The sequence below is a fragment of the Gymnoscopelus braueri genome (assembly GCF_963280865.1).
Source record: "Gymnoscopelus braueri genome assembly, chromosome: 8".
Taxonomy (NCBI): Eukaryota; Metazoa; Chordata; class Actinopteri; order Myctophiformes; family Myctophidae; genus Gymnoscopelus; species Gymnoscopelus braueri.
The window spans coordinates 49,169,561-49,195,812 of record NC_137609.1 but is presented as its reverse complement, the minus strand read 5'-3'; the positions used below and the strand labels follow the sequence as shown (position 1 = coordinate 49,195,812).

The window sequence follows — 26,252 nt, the reverse complement described above, 5'->3', positions numbered from 1 at the left end:
GCAGGCTGTGGATTGCGGAAGGCAAACAGCCGAGATGGACCTGCTCCATCTCGGACGTTTGCTGTGGGTGTTGTTGGAGGTGCAGGTGCTGTCGCTCCACCCAGAGCGGTCCCCTGCACCTCATAATGGGCATCCTCCTCCAACTCCCCGGCGCGGAAAAGTCCTGTCTCTTCATTCGGAAATATGACGGCATTTGAGGCGTCTGAAAGATGCAGGCCAGCTGTGTTGACCTAGAAGAAGAATTTTGCAATTATTAACACTAGTACATTGTCTTTTGTCAAGTTTTAAATCCCTCTGTATTACATTTCCAATAGTAGGCAAGTTTTGGCCCATAGGGCAGGAGCCCAGCTTGATGTATAAGTACATCCAAACAACCATGATGTACAAGTACACCCCCTGAACATGACGCTAGTATGACACATGAACTTACCCATCCATCCCAAGCAGGGAGGCATTGGGCCCTTTTTTACTGTCTTCTAAGACCCGCGACTTAACCACGACCTCCCAATGTCAGGGCGGACTTCTAATCACAAGGCCACTGAGCTTTGTTCAATTAAAAGTGTTCTTACCAGCTCTCTCTAACCAGCAGCTCTTCTTCCAAAATGCTCTAAAAGAGTACCTTCAGGTGGCTGCAATTCGAAACTGGCCCCTGTCATAACCTAAACCCCCCCCCCCTTTTTGAACTTGTACTGTACATATTTTTGGTTTTGATAATTTCTCATTTCTAATCTGATTATATGATGTTCTGCATAGTAGTGTATATCTGTCTGACATTTAATGTCACTATGAATTGAGTACAAAAGGACCCCAATTGAAACAAGACATTGTGCTTTCTTGGGTTTTTTAATCCTATTTAGTTGACCTTGTATTAGAACTGCACTTTCATTTCATGTGCTTTTTTCTGCAAAGTTATAAATACATTATTTAATCATTCAAATTGGTAAACAAAGTACATTTTAGTACCAAAATGTAATCCAACCAGGAGGAACAAACTCACATGAGAAGAGTGCAATTGAGTGTCTGTCAATATCATTATAGCTTCTTTCTTTTTTTAAAGAATTCTAGGCGTTTGTAGTATTTTAACATTACGTGGTTTTCTAGACAGAAATTTGCCGCCTACATGCTTTTCCATGTGCTTTTGCTGGCAAGGGTTCCTTCAAAACAACAATACTGTCGACAGTATCGGCCAGTGTTGCCAGATCTTGCGAGATAAATAACCAACCAAGTCTATGAAAATAATCCCACAATAAGCGGCCAAAAAAAAAGCGCATTGCAATTTCAAAATAAAAAAGTGAGATATAATTATATGAGCTATATACAGTATATATATATAGGCATTATGTATGACATATATGCAAAAAGTCATATATATATTAGCCATATACAGTATGTAGGCATATATGTAGGCATTTATGAAATATATGCAAATATGAACCTGATTGTGGCATAATAGCATACGCGGCATATATTCTGCATATACCTGCCATATATTGGCATATATGTTCATATATTTCCTTTCCGTGTGGGTTTGCTCAAACCTCCACACCCATTGATGTTGCACGTTTACACACCAGACATCAACGACCACAACAATTATTGGCACGCTGAAAAGCAGCATGCCAAAGCACCCTGGCCGTTTGTCTCTCTGTGTTGTCACCCCCGTAGGCTGGCAACTTCCGTGTCCTTTATCCACGGACGCGTAACGGCACGTCACTCAATCACTCAATATATTGACCATGACATTGACATTGACTTTTTTTTTTCTTTTTTTTTTTTAAAGTGGGACTTCAGCATTTTATTTATCAAACCCAACGTGAATCTAGGGACTCATGGCAAGTCATATAACTGTCATAATTGAACGGTGACCAGATGGGATAATCACTGGCACGGGGATGCAGATCAACTATTTTGTTGTTCTTATTTTATTTTTTTGCCTTCGCCATCGCAGTGCATGTTCACGTTCCACTTCACTCTTGCGAGCTCTGCCATTTCCTGGGTTTCTTCTTTCAAGGCGACCAGGACGCTGGTGTTGTTCTGGATCCATTTAACCTCGACCAACCTGAAATCCTTGTATACCGGAGCAATTGAGAAGGAAGGAGCGTCATAGATGTGGATAATCTGTGGGGCCCCGATCTTACTCATGTCGTGGTGATCCAAGTTCAACCATGGCCTCTCCTTGCAGCCTCCATCCAGGATGCGACGATAGGGATTCTGAACTTCACCAGTAGTGCTAATGGCATATGTGAGCGATTTTACATCTCCGGTATAAGTAAGTTGAAGGGAATAGTCTTTATCCATGTACTGGACCCACCCCAACAAAATCAGCTCCTCCTGGAAAGACCCTGGGGTGAATTGTATCACCGCGTCTGCAGTGAAGCCGCCGTCTGCTAGTTGAAACTTCCTGTAACCTTCGAACTCGAGACTCGCTGTCACATTAATTTCCTCAGTGACTATTGGATTCTGGATTCCTAATTGCAACAAGAATTAAACGAAACATTACACAAAGTCCATGTTGACAGTTCTTGGAGGGCTTGGACACGAATCTCCTGTCAGCGAATCCCGCTTTTCCTGCTTTGAACCGGAAACAGACCAGACACCTCACAGATGACCTTGGAGGGCTTGGACACGATAAATCTCCTGTCTGCGAATCCCGCTTTTTTCATTGACATTGACTTTTAAAGCCCCCAAAACATAAACAAAAACAAAACAGATACATCTTCCAGAGAATAGGACCATACACATGCGGATGGCAATATAGGTTTAAAAATAACTTTTAGATAACGTTTTCTAATAATTAGAGTATTGGAGTAAAAAGTACAATATTTGCCTCCGATATGTAGTGGTTTAGAAGTTTACGAATTGAGAAATGGGAATACTCAAGTAAATTAAAAGTACCTAAAAATTGTTACAGTACTTTTCTTAATGCAAATGTAAATTACCTCCCTGCACTGCCTTGAAGTAGAGGCTTCCGTTACCGGCACTTCCACGGAGGTGGAGGACGCCGAGGCTTCCGGCACTTCCACGGAGGTGGAGGACGTAGAGGCTTTGTTGAGGCTGACTGAGGCCACCGGCACATCCTTGGACCTTTTGGAATGCACTGAGACAAGCCATATGTATTAATAGTGACTTTGCTGCTTTATCTTTAAAGCAGTTACAAAGGGTGGGGGAACTTAGCTATGTGCATACAAGTTGCAACAAGCAACATTGACAGCCCATTAATGAAAATGAAAAGTCCTGTCTGATTGTATTAAACAACGATAACCGCACCATGCACCAATAGGGACAGATTGGTTTATCCTCAGTCAAGCCTTTAAAGATGTCTGTAGCATCTTGGATAGGTCTATTGGATATCTATGTTTAAACCTTTGCAAAATAATTGTACAGAATAGGCATTTTGATAATATAGACACTTACTTCTCAATATGGTCTCAAAGGCATGCCTTAGGGTTTCGTCTAATTTTGGCGGTAAAGTCAGATCCCGGCTGTACTTCACGTCAGCGACGAACTTCCCCTCAAATTCTTTCCCCAGGAAGAGGACTGGGTAGTAGCCCAAGTAAGAATATTGGTCCAACTGCAAAAAGAACAGTATAGAGGTATTCAGCTGTATTACACATTGAGGACCACTTGATTGCTTCAGCGAGGACACACACCCGTTTCACAGCAGCTAGACCTAAAATAGTGTGTTACCCATTAGACCTATAAAATGTTCCTATTTTAAGGACTACTTGGGTCATCAACTTTTAAACAAGACTTTAAAATAAATCTAATTCAATATTATGTGGCAGTGCTTGATCACTGTGGCATCCTGCTCGTCTGGATCTTCTGTCACATCTATTGTGAGATGCAGCGCTTTGGCATTTTGATTTTGATGAAGGAGTTCCGTAGTGGTAGCATGCCATCTGAGGGTCCACCGCACTTACAAGCATTAAGTGTAGATTCTGTTTAATCAATACAAGAATAAAGCAAAGAGATATTGCAATCACAACCAATTTATGTGCACAAATTATGGGTTTAACTTAATGCACAATCAACAAACAACCCATTTGTTTCTTCTTTTTTTGCAATTCTTTATTTGTCCCAAAATACTAATATTATAATGTTTTTTTGTTATGAAAGAATGAAATCTGTATTTTGAACATGTTTAAATTAGGAAACAAAGTTAAACAATAAAAATAAAAATATATGCAATAAAACAAAAAAATATTTGCAAAACAGCCTCTCAGGCAACAACAAAACTATAATTCTACATGTTCAAAAAGGAGTAGGATGAAGTATAAAACATATTTAATCCTACTCCTTTGTTCCGCTTACTTCAGCGTCATATCATGCTTTTTTCATTTACCAACATGGTATACCATTAAATAAACCAAATATTTCAAATTAAACATAATTAAATTAAGTAATTCATATATATATAAACTTACTTATTCTTCACTCTGCAGTCTCTCCCACTTTCTGTCACGCCGTCTCTTGCACTCTCTCGCCTGCTCTCGCTAATTGTCCAATGACAATATACACCAAACACAGTACCCCTTTTAAAACGACACACAGCACAGAAAAGAAAACAAAATAAAAAATAACGGAAAATAAAATGTATGCATTCTGAGAACAGGGAAAACTTTTCTCTGGCCACAAGTGTGGAGTCATGCAGCTGCGTGATGGTTTGGTGGGTTTCTGGGGGCAAGTGAGGCGGGAGTGGGCGCTGCCACAGAAAGTGCAAATGTGGAGCATTCTGCAGGAGGAGAGCAGCCACCTACATTCAAATTGTTACGGAGCATCTTGGTGCCTAGGAACACCAGGGGACGGCTGCGTCCGTCACTGTGGCATCCTGCTCGTCTTGATCTTCTGTCACATCTATTGTGAGATGCAGCGCTTTGGCATTTTGATTTTGATGAAGGAGTTCCGTAGTGAACAGGTAGCATGCCATCTGAGGGTCCACTGCACTTACAAGCATTGAGTGTAGATTCTGGTCTGTCGTCATCTTGCCCTGGTGCCTAAACAGACAGATCCTATGTGCTGCTGGGTATTGAAGATGAATCTGACCAGCTCTGTCTTGATGGACCTGGGAAGCTGTTACTTGAAGACTGACCTGGCCGGCTGCCCATTGAAGTCCCTCGGAGGGAGTCTCTGTACGACGGACAGGCTCTTGATGAAAGACCAGAAGTGCCGGGTGATGAAGATGGCACCAATAGCCCATTCAGTCCCTCTCGACTTGATGATTCGGCTGCAATAACTTCTTCTTTTCTGGACAATCCGTCAACACACATGCTGGCATAAAGGACAATCAGTGAACGTGGCATTCTTTCCTGGCAAACTTGACAAACCTCAAGACTCCTCCTGCACCAGCTCTGTGTCCGTCTCGACATCTGTTATGTCCTCCTCCAAATCTATGATTCCCCCTGTCTGTCCATCCTGTATGTTACAGCCCTGAACATGGATGGCAAGCATCTGCAGTGGCATCATGTTCCCACATGTTTGGCATGATGCCTTTGGGCATATTCGCCTCATGGAGTAAGGGGTCCGTGGACAGGTCCTCCTGAAGAGGCACAATGTAAATACACCTCTTTGCATTTCCAGAGTTGTCCTTCAGGACTGCTGTTGTTGAGTAGTCAGGAATGCCAGTCGGTATATGGCATCAATCTTACGCCGGCCACTGCCACCTTGCGTCTTGTAGAACATCCAACCTCCCTTCAGCAGCTTGAGCTAGGGGTATTCAGCATGAAGGATATCCTCGATCTCTTGGTGGGTACTCTCCTCTGGCAAGGCTATCTGCCTTCTACCAATCCCAGCCTGGGCATGGACCAGTTCTTCCCCGCCTGTCGGAGTAGTGGTGGTTGGTGCAGGTCAAACATAAAACTGGAACAGCCTAGTCTTCTTTATTTTTTATTTTATTGTTTTACTACACAATCCTTTATTTGGTTATCAATTCACCTCACAAAGGAAATCAAGCCATCATTATGGAGTCAGCCTAGTCTTCTTGACCTTTACAGTTGGGTATGGCTTTCTTCTGTTTTTCCCCCAAAGGAAGTTACATTTTCCTTTTAATGCATGCATTCAAATTGTTACGAAGCATCTTGGTACCTAGGAACACCAGGGGACGGCTGTGTCTGTCTCTGGCCTGGGATGCAGTGTGGTAGTCATTCCCAGTGTTTGTCCTGGGCGGAAAGCTGGGGGCACTGAAGAGGGAAGGAATGGTGGGGCTGGGAGGGCGTGGAGCGGGAGCAATGTAGGTGCACAGAGTGGTGGGATGGGCGGGGCAGTTACAAAGGCTGCAAGAAGTGTCTGTTTTTCCTGCAAATAATCCCATTCTAACTTTTTCCAATAAGTATCAGCAACCATAACTTCTCAATAAGGTCTATTTAAAAGGTTGGTTGATCACATTTGGAACAGGAACTGTCTCACCTTTTTGGGGAACTCCCAGCCTCTTTAACTCCACCATTACGCTCTCGACCCTTCCTCCCTCCCTCTTCATGACCTTCTGTGTGAAGGGGGTGTACTTTAATGCTTGGCCAATGCCCTCGTCCCCCTCGTCACACAAGGAGGAGGACAAGTCCTCCTTGTCCTCCTCCTCGTCTGTAGCAGGAAGAGACACCCTACGTCTCTTCACAATCGGTCCCTCCTTCATAATATCAGTTTGTAATTACATGGAAAAAACATCATTAGTCTGAAAATATATTATATATAAATAAATAACAGCTAACTGATCTCCTTGAAAAAAATTGCATGTCAAACTGGCAGACAAATCACCAAAATCTAACAGTAGTGTCTGACCAGCCTCTGAACTCTTCAAACACAGCCCTACAGTATAAGTTTTGTTATTTGTTACATTATCATTGTGTATAAACACTGAAGCCAAAGAGGCTTACATTTTGACAGCAGCATGCAAAGACTTAAGTCATCAACAAATGTATCCGTGAGGGAAAATCCACCTTCATCCACGAGAAAAACTGCTGCGTTGTTCACCGACAAGTAGTGTGGTCCCTTCCAGACTGCGAGTAGAACAAGTCTAGGTCCCACTTCACCCATCCAAGCTCCGTTATTTACTTGGGTCTAGGTCCCACTTCACCCATCCAAGCTCTGTTATTTCCTTGGGTCAAGGTCCCACTTCACCCTTCCAAGCTACGTTATTTTCTTGGGTCTAAGTCCCACTTCACCCGTCCAAGCTCCGTTATTTCCTTGGGTTGAGAGAGAGGAAAGTGTAATGTTAGTATATTTGTGGGAAAAATGATATGTTATTCCCTCTGGTAAGGAAGACTTTAGGAGGAACTCACCAGCGTACCCGGGCCTTGGCCAGCCACGAGGTCCCTCGATTCCCAGGCACATTTTGGGTCAGGGAAGGAATCATAAAACCTATTTGCCGTCTCGAGGCTATGCTTCATGCCTTTACCAACCTTTTCTCGTTCAGAAAGCGTAAGCTGCCTCTCGGACTGTGAATGGAAGACAAGAGATGTAAGTGAAACTACTTAACTTAATGAGTTGTATTTCAGAAGTACTTACTTTGAAAGATTGACCTGGCTGGTGTTAGAACTCCGGACCAGGGTCGGCGTGCCCCGTCCCGGCAGTACGGCTGCCTTCAATTGCCTCTGGAATAGGGTTCACTGGTGGTGCACTTTATCACCCACCAAGTGACTCACTGATGGGGTTAATACAGAATATAGCCTCTATGGATTATTCAAGTACAGCATGACTGAATATGTGTCATCTGACAGCCTAGTGGTGGGAATATCCTACATATCAATGAGAAATTCATAACAAGCTATTTGTATTAATGTGTCTTTTATAAACATCTATATTACATTGACAGACAAACACAGGTAAAAGTGAAAATTGAGAAATTAGCATGGTTTCTCTGAGTTATAATATAGCCTACACATCAAAATTGTACAACTTAACAATCTGAGCCAACATTAAAAAAGCTATCTTCCAAATTGTCTAAAATAAACATTTGTTTGATCGCGTGTCACTGACTCCACCAGATCCTACCAGAAACTCAACCACGTCCTGACAGACGGTGGAGATGGAAGGAGAGCTGGTCGGTCGAGACCCATTCCACATTTCTGCTAATTAAGTTTGTCAGTTATGAGGTCCTGGAGCCATCTCCTCCTCCGTGACGGGCACGTGCGCCGGCCCGGTGCCACCTGTCTTGTGATGTGCCACCTACAAGAGCAGACAGATACAAGACAGATCACTATGAGTGGAAACAACATGGAGCAAACTGTGTGAACACTATCAAGCATTAAATCTTGACTCACCAAGATACTGTACTTCCTACTCCCCTCCCCCCTAATGATGTCCGCCGCATGGACGTCGACCACCATCATGTTCTGGAGAACTCCAGGACGGTGGCCGGACATCAGTAGGAGGTAGCCGCCCAACAGTCCCTGGACCTCCTTGAACACTGGGACGGAGAAGCCGTCCTTGAATGAGGCTGAAAAGAAATGAAAGATTTGTCTCATTTGTGTGGAACAACTAGTACACATGTATTTAAAGACAAGCCTAACAAACCGTAACCTGCAACTTCCAATGTTTACAAAGTCCCAGAGTCGCTTATAATAATTTAGCAGACATGGCAACGCTCTTACCATTTTCGTCATATTGGAATTAATAACCTAATGGGTTAGGTTTTTCTTCTTATTGAAAATTACATAAGTTGTGCTTATTGGAACTAACCCTAACCGCTTTCCAAGTAGACAATGCTTTCCATGTTATACTGTCCAATATCACAGAGCCCCCCGAGATACATATTTTCAAAATAGCCGATCTAAGCTGTAGACCAGTTTGACCAGTTTTTATAGTATAGCGAATGTGTGTTGGGTTAGGGTTATGGACGATATAAGGAGTTTATGCTACTTGGAAACAAGTGTACTTACCAAACAGTTGCGGGACTTTCTCCCTAGCAAGGGTCCAGAACTTCTCATGTGTTAGTCACTGACCTGCAGGTAGATTCGAGGGAAGTGGTCCAGGATGTACTGCTTGCTGTTCTGTTCTAACGGTCCAGAAGAGTTGGCCACAGCAAGACAGTACATCCCCACACAGTTCTTATCATCTGTATGCTGAATCAAATACCACCACTCCAGGGTGATCAAGTGGTCAGCAAAATCCTGGATCAGACAGAAACATAATTATGCGAGTGGTTACATTTAATTGTTTTGTCTCAGTCAAAAGGTAACATGTAAAGATGACTTAGATGAGACCATAGTAGCCCTGACCACCCTCCCCCTTAAACATATGCTAGGGAGGAACTGGCTGGCTCCTTCTCCCGGGAGGAGGCCAGCGTGGCTCTGAGGAGCAGCTCCAGCTCCCTGACCCTGGCCTCCAGGCCAGCCACATAGTCGCCCCCCCCTTCTCTGAAGAGTGTTCAAAGAGAAGAAAAAACAGGGTTAGTCTAAACGTATAAACTCTCACACAATGTTGGGTTCAAAGTGATCACTAAAATCTACGTGTCCTTTAAGGGGACTCTTGCATTCTAAGCCTATACCTAAACACCCATCCTAACCCTAACCTTAGTGGGGGGTGATTATGCAGGTGAACTCAGTGGGGGGTGACCACTAGGTGAAGTCAGTGGGGGGTGACCACTAGGTGAAGTCTGTGGGGGGTGATTACTAGGTGAACTCAGTAACTGAAACGTTTGAAGTTATAACATGTAAACTTTATTTTCAATAAACACACAGAAAGAATGACAATTGCCGGGTTTCCTAAACGAATTTGAGCTCATGCGTAGCCTAGAAGCTGCGTAAGAGCCTCCACGCAGCTGCGCAGTAGCAACCCCGCCACGCACTATCTTCGTTAGTAGCAGCTGTGTGTGCCCTACGTGCCATCTAAACTGGCTTCAGGAGGCACCATCGTCGTAGGTTCTCAAGCGCACGGCATTACGTGTGTGCTAAAACTACATTCGCGAGACAACATGCACGTAAAGACCTCCTGGACGAAGTTTACGTAAAGCCTACGTAAACTACGTAGTGCTGTCCTACGCTACACAGCAGTTTAAACACCCTTTGCGAAAGTGAAATGGATCATAATATACCAGAGCCAACTGTCAGATGTCCTGAAGCAGTCCACTCCAAATACAACTTTTGAATAATATATTTATGAATTAAATTACAGCGGTGAGGTGACATCTGCAAGGTAAATAAAACACTAAAGTGTCCCCATTATGCAAGTAAATTAAATATACTTAAAATACCAAAAGTAAAGATATGCAGAATGTCCCATTTCCCAAATTTAATATGTATTAAAATCTTTTGAAAATAGCAGATCTACAAGCTTGTGAGGCGTTGTGAGCTTGTAGATCTGCTATTTTCAAAAGATTTAACCGTTCATAAACATGGCGAGCGCAAGAGCTGTCACTTTGTGAGAGGAACTGGGGACTTTAATCATAACGTTTAACTATAAAACTTCGAAATTAAGGAAACATGTTTAGCTCAGCATCATTTATATACCTTTAGTTAACTTGGCATATGCTTAATATTTTTATCAGACGATCGGATCATCTGTGAGAGTACAATTTGTAAACTTCGGGTTCATGCATAGAGGATGAAGCAGCGCAGCCGCTCGCCCTACCCAAAAGAACAGATCTGCAAGCTATCGACACGGCATGTCGCAGTGCGTTGACAGCTTGTATGTCTGTTTTTTTGGGTAGGCATGCACGTTACGCACCGGCCCGGCCGTAATTTTATATATATATATATATATATATATATATATATAAAAATTATATGTGTGTGTGTGTGTGTGTGTGTGTGTGTGTGTGTGGTCGGTCGGTCTTTTCATAGATCTATTTCGCTACGATGGGTGTTACGAGCGCCCCTGGGCGCTCGTTACAAACTACTGCGTAGGACAGCACTCAGGGCTATGCCTCTCCCAGGAGTAGGAGGAGAGTAGGATACGCCATTCTGTCTCCCGAATGTAGTTTTAGCAGACACGTAACGCCGTGGACGTGGGAACCGATAGCACGTTGGGCACAACCAGCTGCTACTAATGAGGGTAGAGCGTAGGTTTCGCCGGGTCCCAGGCTCTTACGCAAGCTGCGTAGGCTACGCATGACCTGAAATCTACGTGGCTGCTATGGTACTGCGCAGCCTGTGTGGACGCACGTAAGACCCGTCGTACAACCTGCGCAGGATCTCTACGCAGCATCTCTGCGAATCTCTTTGGGAAACGCGGCCAATGTCTCTTCTCAGTAATTATATGGCAGTGCTGGATTGAAAACAGGTGTGTCGCGCAGTTCCTTGAATTCTGGCTCCACCCAGAGGCGGTAAGCGGTAATGCGGCGCATCAGTGCACCGGCATCAAATTTATCAAACTTGTACCAATTCCATGCCTCAGCATTGGAAGTGATATAGATCTTCTTCGCAAAAAAAATCCACAAATCCACCTTTAATGGGGACTTGGTGAGGGTATCGGTCTCCGATACGAAGCATCTCATCATTTGATCCAACCATAGAAATCATCAATCACAATAACAGGCTGGCCAACATAGCCATCCCACCATTCTCCGCGGGTCTTGTAGAACACGTCATCTCCATATTCTGACGTCACAGCAGCATGGACAAGCCTGGACTTGCCGCATCCGGGGGCGCCGGTGACCACGTGGATTTCAGTTTTCCAATCACGGGGCTTCTGCACCTTGGCGAAATCACACCACATAGATAAGCCACGCCCATACCGGATGAAGGTAGACGGCTGCGCCAGCGCCAGTTGAGACAGGTTACCACTGGAGTCAGTCCGAAGTTTCACTGCGTGCTCCAAGTCGTTCCGTTTTCCAGCTTTAGAAGGTTCTCCAATGGCAAGGTGAATATCCCCTCCTTTACCACAATATTCCTCATTTTCTTCGTCGGTCTCGCGTGCTCTTTCAAAGTGTCCTCGTGGAGAAATTAGCTTCCTAACCCCTTCCAGCCGGACTTTCTTGTGCAAGTTGACGAATCCTTGAAGATGCGGAGTACCGTTAGCACCCACTTCTTTGCCTATTATAGCATACTCAACTGACTCCGGCTTAATACCTTCAGTAAGATATGTAAGATCGGCGGGTGTATAGTTGTTCAGGGTGAAGCACCACCTTTTTGCTGGGTTTTCTCTTGGTTGTTTAGCGTTGTTGTTAGCATTAGCGTGGACGACACAAACCACGATCCTTTTGGCCCCCCACATATACATGCTGCTGCCCGAGGCTGCAGTAATTGAAGAGACACAGTAAACCGTTACAGTTAGTTTACTCCACTACAATTATTTGAAAACTTTAGTTACTGGTTACTTTGCAGATATACATTATTACATTATAAACTTTTAACAGAGTACTTCTACATTACATTACAGTCATTTAACAGACGCTTTTATCTAAAGCGACTTACAATAAGTGCATTCAACATAGGTAGGGAACAAAACTACTAATCACCAGAAGTCCTAAGTGCATTCTCTTCTAAAACAAGAAACTAAGAGTATACCTAGTGCTAAGGTAAAAGTGCAATATATCAGCTACCTACTTTCTTAAACACTTCTTCTAAATTGCAGTATTGATACTTTTACTTGGAACCACCTGAAGTGCTCTCAATGGGTGCTCTACAACCAGTCTCCTGCTGCCTCGTCTTTACCATCAAAGTCAAACAGAACCTGCAATATGAAATAAAACAATATAAATTATTTAGAAAGGTTCAGTCACTTCTTTGTCTTAATTTGTGCATGTATTAAGAACAAAACATCATCGATGCAAGCCGAGAACGATGGAAGTTAGAAATGCATCCCTCACCCGGTTATGCAATACCCATTGTACCAATCCGTCTGTCTGTGTCCCCTTTATGCCCATATATGGCGTGCCCAAATGGAATCTAGGCCTGCCTATGACGTCATATTGATCACAGCAAATGTGGAGATTTGTGGTTCTTTTTAAATTTGTATCCCTCGATTTTGTAACCCTTTTTTTCACCCGGTGCCAATTTTCTAAGTGATCCTGGGCGCTACACTCCCCCCACCAGCCTAGGGAGGCCAGGGCCGAGCTCATGCCTCCTTCAATGCATGAGAACCAACTGACCTTCTTGTCACCTGACAGGGGAGAGTTTCCCTGGTTGGACGTAGCGTGTGGAGGGAACACGTTATTCCAACCAGTTCCCTTCCCCTCCATCAGACGCCACGGCTGACCAGGGGGAGGCAGTATAGTGACCAGGATTACTACATGTTTTTGTGAGGGTGTTAACTACCCTAGTAGACACGGGGAGAACATGCAAACTCCACACAGAGTAGGCCCTTTCCCCAAACCCCACCTAGGGTATGGGTGCTGATGACGCGGAGGAGATGAGACGCCCCCAGCGCCCATAGTGTCCCCGGCGGGAATCGAACCCAGGACCTTCTAGCTGTGAGGCGACAGCGCTACCGACTGCGCCACCGTGCCCCAGATTTGTGGTTCTATCTTTAATTTTGGAAGGTAGAATGTCTATGGATATTTACACAATATATAAGTGTTCAGAACACCTTCCAGAAAGTGTCCAAAACAGGTTGACATCTAATTTGTCAACCTATGGATATTTAGAACAAGATAATATACTTCTAATAATCAATAACAATATCATAAGTGTCCGTCCCGTTCTTCCAGACATAAGGTTAATGAATAATAACACTGGCCTTATCTACCCGGAATTTGTATTTATATTTGTTATTATACATTATTAGAAATGTGCAGTGACAACGTATCCTCTGGTGATAGGGTTGCGATGTCATTATGGTTTGGTCTGTATACAAATGTTGAAATAACATATTGTTGCTTATGCTTTTAAAGTGTAGATTTGCATTTACACAGAAGGTCCAGAGGAAGATGCTAAGTGGACGTGGCCTGTGTAGTTTGTGTGCACTGGTAGACAGTAACTAAGTACATTTACTTCTGTACTTACTGTACTTTATTTTGTATTTGGGTTTTTCCAAGACTTTCTGCCAAGACTCTAATATTTTACAAATTAACTGCTTAAATGTAGTGTAAATAGCGGATCTACAAGCTCACAACTGTAGATCTGCTGTTTTCACTATTTTCCCACTATTTTCTATTAAAACAAATTGGTGGAAATTTTCTACATTTCAGTTTTGAATACTTGAGTATTTACTTGAGAATAGGCTATACTTTGTCCAGCACTGCTTCTGTGTGAGTGGTGCTGAAGAACTGATTGCTGGCTGCCTGTTAAGCCTGTTGATTAGGAACATGGGTGAGAGCTTGGGTGGATTGTTGGACTGCTGTGATTGGTCTATTTGAATTGGAAGGGGTGGGGTTTTACACTATAATAAGGGGAGAGGACCAACTTTGCACAGAGCACATGTGGTTTGTGAAGGGAGAGGTTGTGAAGGGAGAGGTGCTGACAGTGTGTTTTGACACTGACTAAAGTAGTTATTTAGTTTATGGGTCTTTTTTTGCTTCTCCAGTATCTTCCTGGCCTGGTACAAATTAAAGACAGACTCCTAGGGCATCTTAATTTGACCTGCACCTTGACATCTCAACTGGATGTGCAGCCAGGTGGAATGTTTGTTCTAGGGCAAATTAAATGAAGATAAATGCTAAATAAAAAAAAGCCTGGTTTCAATCATGAAAGATGTTTGGGAGAGAATGTAGGAAGTGGGTGTACACACAGGACAGAATCCTCATGAGGTGAAACAAAATGTGCACTCATTTCCTGACATTAATAGCAATAAACCTGATATATGGAATAAATACAAAAAACACAGCATGTGTCATGAGGTGTGTAGGCACACTAAGGAATGAACATATCCACAAAGTGTGTAAGTGTGTGCTCGCACGTTGGAAAGTGAAACTATGCAGTATGGTCCTAGTTCTTCAGTATACTGTCAATAGACCCCCCCCCCCCCCCCCCAAATAAATAAATAAATACATGTTGAACATTTGGCCTTGTGTGCATGTAAATTACACACTTCACAAACTTGAATGAAGAGAATCCAAAACTGGCGAAAATATATTATATAATTTCATCACCAGGATCACATATGCCCAAAGTGCTGTGAAGTCCAGTTTCAACAGTTCACTTTTTGAAGCTTTTCCTCATTCAAACCTTGGTCCTTCAGTAATTTTTAGCAGTCATAGTCTCTCCCCGTTCTGCTGTCCTACCCACCCACGCTGTACCTAATTTGGGAAATTGTGCATGATCTAAATATTGTGGCGTCATTACTAAACAGGAGTAAAAGCACCTTGTTTACAGTTGTCCTCACATAAACATTCTTTATTGTCTCTAAAGTGACACAATAAACCGAAACACCTCTCACTTTATAATCAAGACACAGTTAACAGAATCGCATTTGTGACATACTAGGTAAATGCTTAAAGGAGCATTTCACCCCTGGAAGAAGTTTTCGGTCTTTTAATGAAGTTTAGGAGTGAAGAAACAAGATCCTGGGTTTTTTTTGTGAATAATCTGTGTTTTTAGATATCTAGTAATCTTCGCAATATTCGTGACGTTATTTGCATCATGAGAGATATGTCTCATTCCTTTCCGCACTACATGTTGTCTCGACGCGTCTCAGTCAGACCAGCTTCAAAGACAGCCCCAAAGGGTGTTCCCAAGATTCGGTCCAACCTTGAACCTTCTTGCACTCCACCCCTTTGTTTTGAGTTGTAAATAATACCCACCCCTTTTTAGCTATGCGTTCCCCGTTCAGATTTGTATCATGGCGTCAGCACGCATATCTGAGTTAGAGGATTCCATGGAGGAAGATGACTACTTTCAAGTTATGGCTGATTTTGAGATACAGGAGGGCTATCTTTTTGAACCGGAGTATAGCGATGAACAGCTCCAGCGCAGGGACGAGGAAGAGGCGGCGGCGGCGGCTGCTGCTCTAGCAGCCAGGCAGGCAGCATTAGCTGCTGGGGCGGACGTGGAGCAGCCACGGGTCGGGAACACTTCTTGGTGCCTGTGCACCAATTGCATGCCCATGGTGACAGACATCGAGTGTATTTGTTGCCACGAATTCCCCCGTGCGCAATTCCTGCTGGATGAGCTGTTGGATGAGCAAGATGCCAGGGGGGTAACAGGGCAACCGATATGTACAACTGTGCACAACAGCTTTGCAATAAGCATAGATCGACATAACCTGGAACTCTACTTCAGGATTCCCAAAAAGAACTGGGAGAATCAACCAGAACCAAAGGGGCCAAATGGACGCATGTCTGACGAGTAAGTAAACATTGCTGTAAAGTAACCACTATCACTAGCCCTGAAACATGACTGTCATACCATGACAGTCATGGTGCCGAGTCCCCCTGGTCTAAAGTTGTGTTCGATTTTTTCACATTGCCATCTCTCACATAAACATAAACGTTCAGATTTCAAATATAAAGTGCTTACCACCGAGCCACGGATGTTACAAGGCGACGCGGACCGCGATGAGTACCCGTATCTCCCGTATTGTTCAATAAAAAGCATTTTAATCCCATCGCCGGCCATTTTCTTTTTTGTTTTGTAATGTATCAGAGTGCAATACACATCCCAACCATTAGTGTCGCATGGTTGAAAGTATCGGAGACAATTTGGAGAAAATGGCCGGCGATGGGATTAAAATGCTTTTTATTGAACAATATGGGAGATACGGGTACTTATCGCGGTTCGCGTCGCCTTGTAACATCCATGGCTCGGTGGTAAGCACTTTATATTTGAAATCTGAAAGTTTATGTTTATGTGAGAGATGGCAATGTGAAAAACAACACAACCAGGGGGACTCGGCACCATGCGTCATGTGAACCATGGCTAGCTGATGAAGGTACATGGAGCCAATTACGCGTCCTGATCTGATTGCATTGTTGCCTCTTTTGAAATAAAATAATAAGTAGCCTGTCCTATCCTACACGAGGGACACAACGTGAGTGCTGGCATCAATTATTTTATTAGCTTATGAATTGTAGACTCCTGGGTCGTTATAATGTTCCAGGTGGATAATATTCTACCCAGTGTGTGTGCATTTTACATGTCAATATTAGGCTACTGTAGGTCTGTATTTACTGTAAGCATTGAAGAGTCAAATGGAAAGATCCGTGGTAGTCACAGGAGCATGAGTGTATGGACAATATTCATTCAACTCAACTGTTTTAGGCCTACATGGAAGCTAGATACAAGTATTATTCGTGTACAAAAATTGGAAAATGGTGAGGTGCATAATGAGGTGTTTGTATTATTTTAGCTGTCATTCTGAATAGAGGTGGAATATTCCAGTCCATGTAACGGTAGTCTACCGATCTAATCAATGATTAGTAATCATGTCTTTTGTCAATTATATCTTTCAGTCAGTATCGTTTGGTAGCCTACAGGCACTACGTTGAGTGGGTGTTGCAAGGAGAGAAACTTGGTCCAGGAGTTCGCATCGTCTTACCGGCCTGCGTCATAAAAGCCGTCAGATCCGCATACACATCACCAACGGGACAATACCGTGGATTCCAGCAAGTCCGTGAGGCTTTTGAAGAGCTATGAACAGCCCCCTTTAGTTCTGGTTTATTTTTCCAGGTTATGTCGATCTAAGTTTATTGCAAACACATACCCTGCTGGACCTGGTCCCCCCGTGGCATCTTGCTTATCCAACAGCTCATCTCGTCTCCATGGACATGCATTTGGTGCACAGGCAGCTGAAATTCAGCTGAAATCCAGCACATTTTTTTTTCTTCATATTTCTTATTTGTTTTGGAAATAAAACTAAGATTGTTCACATTTGGTTGCAATATTCATTGAAGGTATGCCTATAATAACCATTCATGAGAAATGTACATTTCATTACTTGGCCAGTATTTTCAGTTTGACATATTTGATACCAATTACAGCTGTGGGACTATAATGTACTTTTGAACCATCATTAGACATATCTGGTCTGATGTCTCATTTGGCACAGAATTCCTTTTAGCATGTAAGTTACATAAACAGTGTACGTCATGAGTATACTGTCCATGTTTTAGTCGGAGATAACAGTGAAAACTGCCCAAAAACAGAGTTATTTGTATTTGGTCACATGTAATGTAGCAGGGGAAGCCTATACTGTTATCAACTTGGTGTTAGTGTTCGCCTATTCAAAATGATATGGTGAGTAAAAACCAGATTACAAAGTAAGCAAGTCTACTAGCCTGAGTTCAATATTATCAAGACTTATCACAACTTTGTGGGATGATAAATAACACTGGTTGCTGGTTGCTGCTTACAGTACATTTCATAGCTTGTATATGAGCACAATGTAAGGGACACAGCACACAGGTAGTAGGTTTTTCCTTTTTACTTCCATATTGGCACATACAAGGATTTTCTCTGGAGCCGGTGCATTACACAGTAGTATGCAACATTCTCCATTCACTCAAAATGTAAACAAGCAATGACAAGGTAAACAGTTTCCATAGTTTCAGCTTGATTCAATATTCCAATTGTCACACCTTGATTGACAAGTACATAATAGTAACATTCTATGTTTTGGTTCCTAAAATGATAGCAGCAATAATATACTGTGCACAATGCCTGGCTGTAGAATAAGCATAAATGCACTCAGACAATGTTATGCCAAAACAGTGTGTTGGTATTCAACTGTGATCATACCCACTTTGAAGTCCATATATTCATTTCTGCTCAACTTTCACGTGCATGAGGGGCCTTCTTTCAAGGACAGTTATTGTCACATCACAAGTTTACAGGTGTGAAACAATGGGTGAAACGATTGCAGTTATAAAATATAATCATAATAGATGAAGAAGTGATAATGCCTGTGTGACGTCCCACGTAGCCAGAGTGATTTAGCAGCAGGGCTCAGCACTCAGCCTGATGATGGAAAGTGTTCTGCCTTTTTCAGCACATCAAGGGTGGCCCATTTGAGGTCCTTGGTCATGTGTACTTGAACTTCAAGTGTTGAACAAAGCTGCTATCATTTGCAGTCTCCTGGGAATTAGAAAATAGCCATAGACAAAACACAAGGAAAATGGTCAGATATGTGAAATGTTCCCAATATGAGCAGATCAAATGTATGGACACATAACGGTGCAGGGTTCAACTAATGACAATGAAATAAGGCAGCACAACAAGGAACTTGAAATTGCTGACCATCTCCACTGCGACACCGTCGATGCACAGGGGAGCAAGCTCTCTTCCCGGCCTCCTGTAGTCCATAATCAGCTCCTTGGTGTCCTTCATTGAGTGCGAGGTTGTTATCATGACACCATTGTGTCAGTGATTTGAGCATATTCCTGTAGGCAGTCTCTCTGTAAAAAATGTATCCCACGATTTTGTAACCCCATTTTTTACACCCAGTGCCAATTGTCTATGTAATCCTGGGCACTGCCTTCCCTCTGCCAACCTAGGGAGGCCAGGGCCGAGCTCATGCCTCCTTCAATGCATGAGAGCCAACTGACCTTCTTGTCACCTGACAGGGGAGAGTTTCCCTGGTTGGATGTAGCGCGTGGAAGGAACACGTTATTCCAACCATTTCCTTTCCCCTCTAGGGAGGGTACCTACCCTAGGGAACACGGGATGAACATGCAAACTCCACACAGAGGCCCTTTCGCCAACCCCACCTAGGGTATGGGCACTGATGACGTGGAGGAGAGAACACGCCCCCAGCGCCCACAGCGTCCCCTGCGGGAATCCTGTAGGCAGTCTCATCATCACTGATGAGACCCATCACCGTCATCAGCATGGTCACCAGCAACTGCATCAGAATATGACAGGAGAGGTGTCACTGACTGGCAACATTTTTGGGAACAATCAAGGAGAACACTAGAAGCTTCACAACATGCAGGACTTACCTATTGGAACCGACTCCGACTTCTGTCAAGTAATTCCTGCAGTGGGGGGGCAGGTGTACGGGCAATGTTGGGCGGAAGGTCCGATGGTTGAGGCAGATTGAGTGAAGATGTCGGGGCCTTGTACACCACACTTGGGTCCCGGCGACGCTCAATGACCAGCTGCATTAGTGCGTCTCTAAAGTGGTAGGTGCGAGGCTTATAAATCTTTTTCTCCACCCACGTGCCTGAGCGCCTGCAGTTGACCTTCTTGTGACGCGGTGCACCTGAATAAAAGGAGGAAAAAAAGTTTCAACAAGGACTCACCATTGAAAGTCTGCTGCAAGTGTAAAAAAATATGTCATATATCTGCTCCTAAAACACACCTGTAAGAGTAGTGGCTTGCCTTCTCTTTACAACATTCTCGTTGTGCTCCATAATGGCAAGATGGCCTCTCTCCTTCATCCCCATGTAGGAGAATGACTGGCGTTTCGGGATGTATTTCAGCAGGGCACTATGGAACACCTCAAGCTCACCTGTGTGTTGTAACATGAAAGCACACAAACATCTACTGTAAACCAACTGGTATGTGTCATTTGAAAAGGTGTCAACTTGACAATCACTTATGATTGCTTATCGCATTCAAGGGCTAATTCCTCACCAGTATGCTTGAAGAGGCCCATTTGTCCAAGGTCCTTTAGGAGCCTTTTGTCCTGGACCAGGGAGGACAGCGTCTTGTACGATGCAGACTCCCTCTGCATCCACATCCTCTTCCGTCGCTGCTCTGAGCACAGTGGAAGATGATGGCAGCTGTGCTCATCGTCACCCTCTTTCCACTTGTGCTCATCACATACATGGTGAAGAATGGACAGCCACCTCTGCTCCAATAGCTACAGTATTGTGAATATCAGTTATTGACTGCTTGGTAATGACTGGCACAATGGAAAGAAATTGCAACTGTCTGAGAACAATCCAGAATCGTACTGCTGGCGATCCCTCACCTCTGTGTCACCGTCACATGTTGAGCAGGAAAACCACATGTGGTTATAAATGGACCTTTCAAGAACAACATACACAAGAATAAACAATTACACTGAACAAATGACATGTTTGAAATATGCGTCTTCTTTGCATAAAGACTCAACACTCACATTGTCCAGCCAAGCAATACGTCCAGGGCTTTTTTTTTGCTTCTGGTCTTCAACTTTTTCAGGAAACCTACACACACACACACACACACACACACACACACACACACACACACACACACACACACACACTGAACATTGTGCCCTGTATTGCATGAAATTACATGTGCTGCCACAACTATCTGATGATAACATGAATAGTATATAGTGCATACAGCTTTGAACCAGAGCCAACCTTTAGCTGTGTGCCATACGTCAAACTGATGTTCGATCTCCGGGTACTCGACTCTCATCAGCTTTCGGACCGAGGGAGAGCGATCTGTAGCGATCACGTCCACATACAACCCCATACCAAGCAGCTCTGTAAAAGTAAGCAAAGTTTATCTATGAAGTGCTTTTCAAAACATAGTTACAAGGTGCTGTACAATGACCCACAAAATGAGAAAATGTAGTTATAACAAGGCAGGCAACATAAGAGCAATAAAGCATATGAGAACCTGTCAGTCCACGCCTGAAGCCCAGTGGTTCCATCATAACAGAGCTGGAGGCTTCTGTGACCTGGAAGGAGGAGCAAGAAACAAAATGCAGCAGTACAGAAAGTTATTTCAGTAACACAATGTTACACTATGTTCTGTTAGAAACAGACCATCCTGCTGTGAACACAACATTTCAAAACATCAACATTACCTGAACCAGTTCAGTGTGAAGAATCTCCTTCGTGTCCTCCAACATGAAGGTGTAGTGGCAGAACTTGGCACTGAATCCAGGAGAGTCGCATCTGGCATCTCCCAGGAGTTGTGGCTCCTTAGTAGGACTATATTCTATGCCTTCCTGCTCAAAGTAGACTCGTGCCAAGAGTCCTCTCCTCTGCTGCTGATATAGGTCCTCAATGGCAGGGTGAAGATAGGCCTTTTGAAGTTCATGAAAGGTTGTGGCACCAAACATTTGCAGTCTCATGGTCTTTGCCCACGCTGCAATCTCAGTGAAGCTGCACCCCGTGAAAACAACTGCTCCAGCAACTTGTAAGTGGACCTCTGGCATGCCCCTGACATCCGGCGATGACCTCCAGGTGTCTGTGTGGCCGTCAGTGCACCGCCACTTGACGTTGAGCTGTGCACCAACATAGTGCTTCTGCACATCTGATTTTGCGATAGATTGACCACACACCTGGCAGAATTTGAAGAGGGACATTATCCTCTCCTCATCCACGAGCACCTTCCCACCCTTGAGCACCTTCCCCTTCCCATTCAATGCCGCCGCCGCCGCCTCCTCCTCCTCCTCCTCCGTCATCGTCTCAGGCTCGTAGCGCTCATCCCCCAGGTCACACGCCTCCACATCGGTCTCAACTTCACTGGAAAGTTGTCCTGCGGTCTGAATGAAAACCATGACTTGAAAGCAATCTCTTTCATATGGAAGTATGATTGTATTCAAATGACAACATTCCAGATGTTCATGTCAACATTTGCAGACTTTTCATTGCATATTTTCTATGGCGCTAGAAGTGGATGACACCAGAGTAAAGTAGTTTTTTAAACAGCTAGGCTAATTTACAGATTGACTTGCCCCTGGCACTGCCACTGGAACAATGTTCAGCGACGTTGACGGTTCCTCTGTCTGGATGAGAGTAGAAACAGCAACATAGTGTTATGTCCAAAAAATACATGATCTATTACTACATTCAAACATTTGGACAGCTGTGTGAGGCCTGGTGAGGAATGGTTTAGCGGTACAATTCAAACAATTTATCAGATTCTGTTGTCCAAGCAATATAGAAATTAGTTATATTTGGTCTTATATTAGTTTGACTAGTTTTTATTTTCCTGATCATGTTGCTAATGCTATGAAGAATGTCACACTCTTATTTCACTGTAAACTGTGGTGTGACAAAGTGCATTCTGAAGTGTAAGATCAGGGTAAATGGCATGACACTAGTCAGCAAATGGAGATGTACTGTAAATGGAGTGAAAATAAAATCACTTGCTGTAAAACATCTGGCCCCCCAGATATGTGGCCCAGTTGTAGGGGAGGTATTATTGAACTATTTTCCAACGTTGTAAAGCGAATTTCAAAAAGGAATTGACCTTTTCCTACAGATGTACAAACAAACTGTACAAAAGGTTTACAGTTGGGTTTTTCACAGCATGTATTGAAAAAGACGTTTGGGAATAGGTAAAAATGAAAATACAAACCCGAAAAACAAACAACTCAGATGGGCAAGGAAATATTACACCAGGCAACTTCGACACATGCAATAATAACGATAGCCATTCATATATACCCATTGTTATGCTACGCGTAGCTATGTTTGCTCAATGTACTCAGATATAACCATGGATCACACGACGGTCGTGAAGTCATCTACATAAACGTTCAGATTTCACATATAAAGTGCTTACCCCATTGCCACGGATGTTACAATATACATCGGGTGGGTCTAAGTACCCGTATCTTCCGTATTGTTCAATAAAAAGCATTTTAATCCGATCGGTGGCCATTTTCTCTGAATTGCTTTCAACTATGCGACCCTATCGGTTGGGAGTTGTATTGCACTCTGATACATTATAACTATGATAAGAATGGCTGCCGATCGGATTAAAATGCTTTTTATTGAACAATACGGAAGATACGGGTACTTCTGGGGGCCCGTACATAATTGTAACATCCGTGGCCATGAAGTAAGCACTTTATATTTGAAATCTGAACGTTTATGTAGATGTACGGGTTGTAAATGCAGAAAGTACCTAAAAACCTGGTTGAATTTGCGCCATGACGCTCGTGACAGACGAACATCATGCGAACCATATGGCTAGTTTCAGGGCAATACTAAAGATATTACCGTGATCCGATCAAAACAAAACAGTGCTATGACTATTACAGTAACTTGGTATACCTGTGTTCGACGCCTTTTCGCAGGCGAAGGTCCGACTGACTCGGCGTCGTCCAAGTTGATGGAAGGAACCGCGGTGGTCGACAGTACTGGTCGAGGTTTTTGACCTCCCATGAGACGATACCTCATCTGGTCACATTCATACTCCTCCGGGTTGAAGTGTAAACTACACACTCTCATGTTCTGTAGCTCCCTGAGCGGTGTGCTGTCGTTCAACTTCGGGTTATTCATTGCTCTGACCCACTTTTTGCAACGCTCTGGATCCTTGACTGGAAAGGTGAAGGCACTAACTCCACCAGGATGATTCTTCCTTTTAGTAACTGTGCAATGTGGTACTGCACAAGGCGGTGTCATGTTTACGATAACTGTCTCTCAATACACACCAAGAAACAAGTCACCTCAAGACTACTCTGAACTCCTACTCTACAAATTGAATATGGCGCTTCTTGAGTTTTTAGTACCCACGCATGCCCAAACATACCCAGGTGGCACCGGGGTAGCCATGTGTTGTGGGCAGTGCCAGAAGGCTCTGGTTGTGGGTGTGTAGATGATATTACGTATGCAATGTGGGTGGCTGCGTTTGTGAACCGCGCCCCGTTGGAGAGGGTGGGTGCGCAAAGCATTCTGGGAGTTGAAGTTATAGGCAGTGGTCCCCCCTGTGGTCACCCCTGGAACTTCTTCCAGGGGTGAAATGCTCCTTTAATAAAACAGCTGTAATATCTAACATTATGTAAAAGAGTTCATTCTGATGAGGGCTACAGTAGGTGGACAGCATGGACAAACCAAAGTTTAAATAATTGGATTTATTTTCAAAAAAGGTTTCCAAAACTATTTTTAAAAAATTGTTCTTAAAAATGTAATGAAAAAAAGAATATATATACAAAACAAGTGCATGCTTACTAGCAAGCAAACAAGCTACATTAGGGTTACTCATAGATCATGTCGAAGAGATAGATAAAAATTGAGGTAGAGGTGAGGTGAGCACAATGAATAAGTACAGATAGTGACCGCATTGTATACAAAGGGAATAAAGCTTTAAAAAAAAACATGCCATCAAAAAACCTGGAGAAAAAAAAAAAGAGGCTTTTGTCCAAACAAAAAACCCTCGTGCATGAGGGCAAGGCATTCACTTTCTACCTCCCCTCACTCGCAGGCGTGAGCCACGGGACCGCTGGCCACGGGAGGGACGAGGAGGAGGAGCTGGTGGATGGTGGCCCGCTCTGGTGTTGGGAGGAGAGTGAGCTGGTGGTGGTGGTGATGGAGGAGCAGCAGAAGCTGGTACGGATCGGGCCGCCGGAGGCCCCAGCCCAGAGAGCGACTGAAGCGCTACAACTCCTTCCCCCATGAGCCGCCCCTGTCTGACCATCTGCCTGTTAAGGCTGAAGAGACCCCGCCGAAGGCCACCCAATTCCCGGTCTAGCATGCGGAACTCTGCCTGCTGGACCTCGAGAATGGGGTGGTCCTCTGGTCGACATTTCTGAATCGGCGGGGGATTTTGTGGATGTTTGCTTGTAATCTCCCAACCATCAACAAGTTAAGATGGGAACCAAAGTAGGTTGTGAAATGTTCTTGTAGGGTTATAGACAGAAACTCTCAAATCCATCTTTCCGTATCAATCATTTCTTGGCCCGGCCTGCTGGAACCCCCGACGGCCCTTCACCAGGATCCTCGGCTCGCTCTCCCCCCTGGTGTGTCTCCTCCTCGCCACTCGCCAGGACAAGCCACGGTGGAGGGTTGAAGTGGCTCGTCTGTGGGAATAATTGACATTTAGGCCAACTGCACTCATTTGTTTATATGTTTAATAAATTATAATTTTGTTGGTACATTTGTTATGCTTCATTCTTTCCCCCTTAGTAATTGTTAAACTAGCCCATACTTGCCAGTCGCTGTCACATGTTTGAACTATAATTTAGAAATAGGCCTAAAATGTTATATTATCCAGCAGCCTCCAAATTAATTAGAAGTGAATTGGTCTAACAGTGTTTAATCTAGTCATGTTGATCTCCATGTTGTTTTATGGTGAGATTTCCCTTCAAATTTAGAGTATTTGCGCTGACTTTAGAACTTGGATCAGTTTCATTTTTGGGGTTAACTTTGTGGAGGAAGTAGGCCTACTGTTGATTATTAAAGTTGGCGTTACATTGGCAGAAATTGAGTGTTTGACGTCCATTTTTGACCGGATTTAATTAATGAACAATCATTTGTGGATTTTTATCCTGTGATTATTATCTTGAACAATTGTTTGATATTTTTTCGTTTGGGTTATACATGGTGCTGCCTACTTCTTTAACTTTTTGTTGGAATTAAGTAAGTAATTAAGAAACACCTGCTCCTCACGCACGGACGGTGTTAATGTTTGGAATAGGCCTACCTACACACATGGCGGTCATAATAATCGGTGATTGCGCATACTAATGTCCGATGATTGTGTCCAATGAACGCACGTGTGTCGTTTCTGACCATGCATGTCTGCACATTAAGCATGGTCTTACTCCCAAGA

At 43.6% G+C, this 26,252-nt stretch overlaps 1 protein-coding gene and 1 long non-coding RNA gene across 2 annotated transcripts; both read right to left on the bottom strand.

The window, feature by feature from the left end:
* Positions 1-18,311: 18,311 nt before the first annotated feature.
* Positions 18,312-19,876, bottom strand: LOC308090172. Its single transcript, XR_013933590.1, has 3 exons — positions 19,742-19,876; positions 19,041-19,644; positions 18,312-18,878 (listed from the first exon to the last, which is right to left on the bottom strand). It is a non-coding gene; the product is annotated as an uncharacterized lncRNA (long non-coding RNA).
* A 13-nt stretch (positions 19,877-19,889) lies between these two features.
* Positions 19,890-23,983, bottom strand: LOC308090899 (uncharacterized protein; the record flags this gene model as incomplete). Its single annotated transcript, XM_080436172.1, has 10 exons — positions 19,890-19,900; positions 19,933-20,004; positions 20,104-20,253; positions 20,379-20,607; positions 20,719-20,773; positions 20,869-20,935; positions 21,101-21,226; positions 21,363-21,423; positions 21,553-22,236; positions 23,756-23,983. The coding sequence occupies 10 exons, from the start codon at positions 23,981-23,983 to the stop codon at positions 19,890-19,892; spliced, it is 1,683 nt and encodes a 560-aa protein (XP_080292298.1).
* Between the last annotated feature and the right edge of the window lie 2,269 nt (positions 23,984-26,252).